Genomic DNA, 6,455 nt, shown 5'->3' with positions numbered 1-6,455 from the left:
GTAGGGAATTTTTCTCCCTTTTGATTTAGCATATTATCCATCTAAATATAGTGTTTATTTCCCCCCAAAGAGATGCGATATTACTCTGCTAAATCTGACGATTGTTTTAGTAGTAGTCAGGGAAAATTGAAAATTGTGCTCTGACATAATTCTATAGTTGTAATCACAGAGCAGGATGAATCAGAAACACTTGAATATATTCATATGGATCCAACATATTTACTGTTGGGGTTCATTGGTACTGATTTGTGGTTTTCAGATGAGTGATTAGTGTCAAACAGTGTCAGAAAAGCATCATCTTGGAATCAACAGAGGCATACAAGATCGAGAAGAGAAGAAGAAGAAATAGAAGAGAAGAAGAAGACGTTACCTCTCTGTATGAGCTATACGATAGGTGGTCTAGAAAAACCCTAAAATTTGTCCCAATACCTGCTCTGTGATTACAATAGATGAAGAAGAAGGAGAAGAGGTTAGAATAGAAGAAGAAAGAGGTTAAAAGGGATGAAAAGAAGAAGGAGAAGAAGAGCCGAAATCGAAGTTACCTGCAGAGGAGATTTCACAAGGGGGCGAGCTCCTGTTTCTTCTTCTCTCCTCTCCCTATGCGAGTTCCAAAAGATATTCGAAACCAGAACTTTGTGAAGCTTATCGATCTCTGTCTCTGGAAGAAAAGAAGAAATGAAGAAGAAGGAGAAAAAAACCCCTAAATTTGTTCCAATACCTCTATGTGATTACAATAGATGAAGAAGAAGAAGAGGTTGAATAGAAGAAGAAAAGAAGAAATGAAGAAGAAGGAGAAGAAGGAGAAGAAGGAGAAGAGGCGAAGAAGTTACCTGAGGTGGAGAAATCGTAGTTCGAGCATGGATGTGAGCTGGGTTCTCTCTTCTTTCCTCTCTGCTCTCCTCTCTCTATCGCGGACAATCGGGAACGGAAGTTTCAAATTATATTAATTTGAAATGAAACATGGCCGACAGAACAACCTCCGAGAGTTTCGACAAATCGAGCCAATTTCGTTTTTTAGACACTGACAGTTTCAAAAAAACTGAAACGGAGCCTAAACATACCAAGCATTTTTTTGCGTTTTTTCGTTCTATTAACAAGAAAAAACGCTAGAAACGTTTTTTATGAACTATACCAAACGGGCTCTAAGGGCCCGTTTGATAACGTTTCTGTCGTTTCTGTTTCAAGAAACGCAGAAACATAAATTTCCGTTTCTAGAAACAGAAACGGAATTGAAGGTGTTTGATAAGTCATGTTTTTAGAAGTCGATAGTAACCAGTGAAAGAATGGCCACAAGTCATTTCAAGAAACGACCCAGGCGAAACAAGTTGAACTTGTTTTGCCTGGGTCATTTCTTGAACCATAAATAAGTAAAAATTTATATTTCTATTTCTGAAAATAAGTGAAATGAAACAGTTTTATCAAACGCTTTTTACTCCGTTTCTGTTGTTTTTGGAAACAGAAACGGTAGAAACGCGTTTCTTGAAATGTTATCAAACGGACCTAAGAAATAAATAGAGTAAATATGTCAAAACTCTAAAAGATAAACTCTGAACGCCATCATGTCCATGTATGAAAAGTAGCTTTCTACTTCATTAATAACAGCTATACTAAATTCAGTAGTTACAACTTCTGAATCATTAGCGACCATCAATCCTCATCAGATGCCATGTTCTCTCCCACATGGTTGTGCTTCCTCTTCTTCCAGTTCTTCTGCGCCTTCTTGGCCACCGCCCCCACCTCTTCTACCACCGACACCTTAAACCCAACTGAATCCATCACCGACGGTCAAATTGTTGTCTCCGCCGGAAGCAGTTTTGCGTTGGGCTTCTTCAGCCCTGGTACTTCTCGTTACAGGTATGTCGGGATTTGGTACTACCAAATTCCTGAAATCACCGTGGTTTGGGTCGCCAACAGAGACAACCCAGTTAACGATTCCTCCGGAGTCCTCTCCGTCGATGGGAATCTGGTCGTCACTTCCCATTGCGATCGGAGCCATCCTCTCTGGTCCACCAATGTCTCCAAAAGTTCAAACACCACCATTCTTCAGCTCCTGAACACCGGAAACCTAGTTCTATACAGCGGCGGCGACAGGAATAGGATCCTATGGCAAAGCTTCGACCATCCGACACACATGTGGCTTCCTGGCTTGAAACTTGGCTTGGACCGGAGAACCGGATTGAACCGGATCCTGACATCTTGGAGATCCGAAGACGACCCTGGCCTTGGGATCTACTCGCTCGGCATTGACCCACAGGGTTCGCCCCAGTTCTTCTTGTATAAGGGGTCGGCACCGTTGTGGCGATCTGGTCCGTGGAACGGTCGGGCCATGAGCGGGGTCCCACAGATGACCCAGGGCTACCTCTTCAGCCACGATTTCGTTAACACCATCGACGAGCTCTACATGATCTACTTCATCTATAACTCGTCCATCTTCTCCACATGCCTGCTGGACGACTCCGGGTCCGTCCAGCGGAGGACGTGGGTCGGGGTGAACCGTAGATGGAACACATTTTGGTCGGTGCCCGGCGATAGTTGCGATGACTACGGACACTGTGGGGCCTACGGGAGCTGTAACATTGAGAACACGGTGGAGTGCGCGTGTCTGCCGGGTTTCCAACCTAAGTCTCCAAGAGACTGGTACTTGAGGGCATGGTCGGATGGGTGTGTGAGGAAGAGAAGCCTTGGGTGTGGTAAGGGAGATGGGTTCTTGAAGTTGGTAGGCGTGAAGCTTCCCGACACGTCCATGGCCCTTGTCAACATGAATCTGAGTCTCAAGGAATGCGAGCAAGAATGCTTGAAGAACTGCTCTTGCACCGCCTATGTTCCTGCTGATATTACCCGCGGAGGCACTGGCTGCATTGCTTGGTTTGGCACCTTGATGGACATTCGATATTACACTAACGGCGGCCAGGATTTCTACTTACGTGTGGATGCAGTGGAGCTAGGTCTGTATACATCTAAACAATTACGTACGATATTGATGAGTATGATTTTGTTGAGGTTAACTAGCCTATGGAGCTCTTATACAACTTGTAATCCCTCCATCTACTAGTTCGAACTGTTGAGATAAAAACTTTACATGGTATTAAAGCGGGTTTTTATAGTGTCCTTATTTTCACAATATGAACTCCCACATAGATGTGGAAGTGTTCAGAGTTCATGCTCACAAACTTTTGAGATAGAATTTTTACATGAATTTGTCAATAGATTTTATGGCCTATAATTCTATGTGTAGCTGCACAAGCAAGAAAAGATAAAGGATTTCTTCACAAGAAGCAGACAGTGGCAATTCTTGTGGTGTCTCTTGTTGTGGGTGTGCTTCTCTTTGCCGCAAGTGTGTACGGTTTGCTGAAGAAGAGACGAGGTAAGAAAAAAAGGGATTTTTCTTAATATTTTATTAGTTTCACTAGTGGCTTTTATTTCGATAAAGATCAGAAATTTTTTTTATTAAAAAGAGAAGAAAAGAAACCAAATTATCAAAAAAACTTAGTGGTAACTATGGTCAAACTTTTTCCCCATTTTCTTGTTCCCCTACTTTTGCCTGTTTCTTACCTTCCCCACTCTCTCTCTATTTTAGTTTTCTGGCCTGTTCCTTTAGTAGGTTGGTTTGACAACTCTGTTTCCAGTCGGACTGATTTTTGATGGGTTGGGTCTTTGCCATTGTTTAGCCGGATTAGGGTGTCTGTTGTATATATTTTTTTCTTTTGTGTATAATATATTTTTCATTCACCCAAAAAAACTATGCTCAATCAGAGGCAATTGAGAAGCGACGGCAGAGGCGGCCACGTGGTGGTCTCTTATTTGATTTCACGACAAGTTCAACAAATTATTGTTCTCCTAGAACGAATGAGCTTGAAGATAATGGGACAAATCCAGAATTACCATTCATCGAACTAGATGTTGTTGCTGTTGCCACAGACAACTTCTCTCCCAATAACAAGCTTGGAGAAGGCGGTTTTGGTGCTGTCTATAAAGTACCTTCTCTTTCCATATAGCATCATCAATTAACATTTAAGTTTATATGAATTCCAAGCTCAATTATTTGTAACAATAGAATCTATTACTGCTTGAATGGGTGATTGGTTTTGTATTTCAATTTCCAGGGTCAGCTATTCAATGGGAAGGAGATAGCTGTTAAAAGACTATCCAAGAATTCAGGACAAGGAACAGAAGAGTTTAAAAATGAAGTTTTACTGATTGCCAAACTTCAACATAGAAATTTGGTTAGGCTTCTAGCTTGTAGTGTCCACGAAGAAGAAAAGATGTTAATCTATGAATACATGCCCAACAAAAGCTTGGACTCTTTCATTTTCGGTATGCTTCACTCAATTATCACCTGAAAATTTTCTTTTCTTTCTTCCTTTTCTTATATTATAATTAAAAGTTTTATTCTTTTTCCTTGTTATGCCAAAGTATACATCTACATCTTGTAGACTAGCGCCATTTGCCAACTATATGGTCATATTCAATTTGTAGTTATTTTATACAACACTTTGGACAGATGAAAGTAGGAGGGCATTGCTTGATTGGAGAAAACGATTTGAAATCATAGTTGGAATTGCTCGAGGTGTTCTATATCTTCACCAAGACTCCAGATTGAGAATCATCCATAGAGATTTGAAAGCCAGCAATGTGCTACTAGATGAAGAGATGAACCCCAAAATTTCAGATTTCGGTATGGCAAGAATTTTTAGAGGAAGCCAAATGCAAGCAAATACAATCAGAGTGGTTGGGACATAGTAAGCTAATCTATTTTTCTTCTTTTTACTAAGGACAAGTCCTATTCAGGAACTATGCATTGGCTAGTTTTCTCATGTCTGTATTCAATCCGGCTCAGATGAGTTTCAACCAAATTTGGATCCTACACCTTTTTTGAAGCCCATGTTTGAGAGGAATTCATCAAAAGAGGGTTGTGGCGGTTGTTACAGACCGTCAAGTCAATAGAGTGAAACATAAAATAACTTTTCTAGAATCTGTTGTTCTCCTTCTATATAGAAATCATTTAGACACAACAAGAACCTAAGAGCAAGTTTGTGAGCTAACCCATCACTATTACTAGACATGAAAATGTATCAACAATCAGAAATTTAGGTAGAAGATTTTCAATAACAGAAAGGGTGATTATGTTATTATTTCCAAGGGCTGATTTAACTTTTTTTTATTTTTAATTTTTTATTATTTTATGGCATGTAGTGGTTATATGTCACCAGAATATGCAATGCAAGGGCTTTTTTCAACAAAGTCCGATGCATTTAGCTTTGGGGTATTGTTATTGGAGATCATTAGTGGCAAGAAGAACAGTATACTATATTTTCATGAAGATCCTATGATGAGTTTAATAGAACAGGTGAGTAGGTGCATTTGTTTGTTTACATTCTTGCTGCAAAAATATTGTCAGTTCTCATTCCTTATGTTAAGATGATTGTATGGAACAATTTCAGGTATGGGAGTTGTGGAAAGAAGGTCGAGCATTGGAGATAGTTGATTCATCAATGGGTGACTCGTACCCTGCTCAAGAAGTTTCGAGGTGCATCCAAGTTGGTCTATTGTGTGTGCAAGAAAGTGCATCTGATAGGCCAACCATGTCAAGTGTTCTTTTCATGTTGGAGAATGATACAAAGATGGCTACACCTAACCAACCTACCCTTATTATGAAGAGAAGTCTCAAGGGCCATGATTCATCTACCACAGAGACAGGATCTTGCTCTGTAAATGAAGTGACGATCACTGTGATAGATCCTAGATAAAAGCACAAGCCTTTTGCATTGTACATTGGTGACTTGTGGAGGACAAGTAATTTATTATTTTGTCAAATGAATTATAAATTAGTGTAAGCTGCAAATGTTCCAAATCAATTTGGCACCCTTGAAAATGGCTATTTGCCTCCCCCTTATTGGGAAATTTAGAATTTTAGCTAGCAAATATTACATCCAATAGGAGCAATACATACTTTTGTGGTCAAGTCTGCATTTTGTTACTAGGGGTTGAACTTACCATTTTTAAAGAATCGAACTGATTGAGGGTAATGTGACAGTTTAGGCCTTCGGATATATATGGATAGATCCATCCATTAGAGAACTTTGTCGTTGTCAACCATGGTTTCAAGTATCCGTCTGGTATCGGCTGAGATCAATCCTTGATCGACTCGGATTGATTTAGGGGTAAAATAGTAAAAAAATTTAGTACCTGTTGGGAAATTGGAAATTGGAAATTGGATTGAATATTGTCATTGTTGGCAACTATTTTAGAACTATTGGTTCAACAGTTCAATGGTTAATTGAAGAGAGTTGATGTGGTTCGATTGGTTTAATTTCAAAGTGGAACCGGTAGAGTTCAATTTAATTAGATCAATGTAGCCATTACATGGTGATGATGTCAACATGCACTAAAGTCCAATTTCAAAGTGGAACCAGTAGAGCTCAATTTAATTAGATCAATGTAGCCATTACATGGTG

General features: G+C 39.7%; 1 protein-coding gene and 1 long non-coding RNA gene across 3 annotated transcripts; one reads left to right on the top strand and one right to left on the bottom strand.

Moving 5' to 3' along the window:
* Positions 1–361: 361 nt before the first annotated feature.
* LOC122066529 lies at positions 362–939 on the bottom strand. Its single transcript, XR_006136392.1, has 3 exons — positions 831–939; positions 543–658; positions 362–434 (listed from the first exon to the last, which is right to left on the bottom strand). It is a non-coding gene; the product is annotated as an uncharacterized LOC122066529 (long non-coding RNA).
* Positions 940–1,610: 671 nt separating this feature from the next.
* On the top strand, positions 1,611–6,033 carry LOC122066528 (G-type lectin S-receptor-like serine/threonine-protein kinase At4g27290). 2 transcript variants are annotated; one of them, XM_042630349.1, is made up of 7 exons: positions 1,611–2,945; positions 3,236–3,364; positions 3,754–3,974; positions 4,104–4,314; positions 4,502–4,739; positions 5,194–5,347; positions 5,442–6,033. In XM_042630349.1, the coding sequence occupies exons 1-7, from the start codon at positions 1,667–1,669 to the stop codon at positions 5,745–5,747; spliced, it is 2,538 nt and encodes an 845-aa protein (XP_042486283.1). In that variant the 5' UTR covers positions 1,611–1,666; the 3' UTR covers positions 5,748–6,033. The 2 variants fall into 2 exon arrangements, with proteins under 2 accessions (XP_042486283.1, XP_042486284.1); XM_042630350.1 differs by lacking the exons at positions 1,611–2,945; positions 3,236–3,364; positions 3,754–3,974; positions 4,502–4,739 and having other exon boundaries at positions 4,178–4,314.
* Positions 6,034–6,455: the final 422 nt, after the last annotated feature.

The sequence above is a fragment of the Macadamia integrifolia genome, unplaced genomic scaffold, assembly GCF_013358625.1.
Source record: "Macadamia integrifolia cultivar HAES 741 unplaced genomic scaffold, SCU_Mint_v3 scaffold2444, whole genome shotgun sequence".
NCBI classification, from domain to species: domain Eukaryota; kingdom Viridiplantae; phylum Streptophyta; class Magnoliopsida; order Proteales; family Proteaceae; genus Macadamia; species Macadamia integrifolia.
Note: the sequence above shows the minus strand (reverse complement) of the source record. Positions and strands in the feature narration are given on the sequence as shown.

What these genes read in the sequence shown, in the direction of transcription:
- LOC122066528 (XM_042630349.1), top strand. Translation starts at nt 1,667, where the DNA reads ATGTTCTCTCCCACATGGTTGTGCTTCCTCTTCTTCCAGTTCTTCTGC. An exon ending in GTTTTGGTGCTGTCTATAAA is followed by an intron (nt 3,975 to 4,103) that starts GTACCTTCTCTT and finishes TTCAATTTCCAG; the next exon opens with GGTCAGCTATTCAATGGGAA. An exon ending in ATCAGAGTGGTTGGGACATA is followed by an intron (nt 4,740 to 5,193) that starts GTAAGCTAATCT and finishes TATGGCATGTAG; the next exon opens with TGGTTATATGTCACCAGAAT.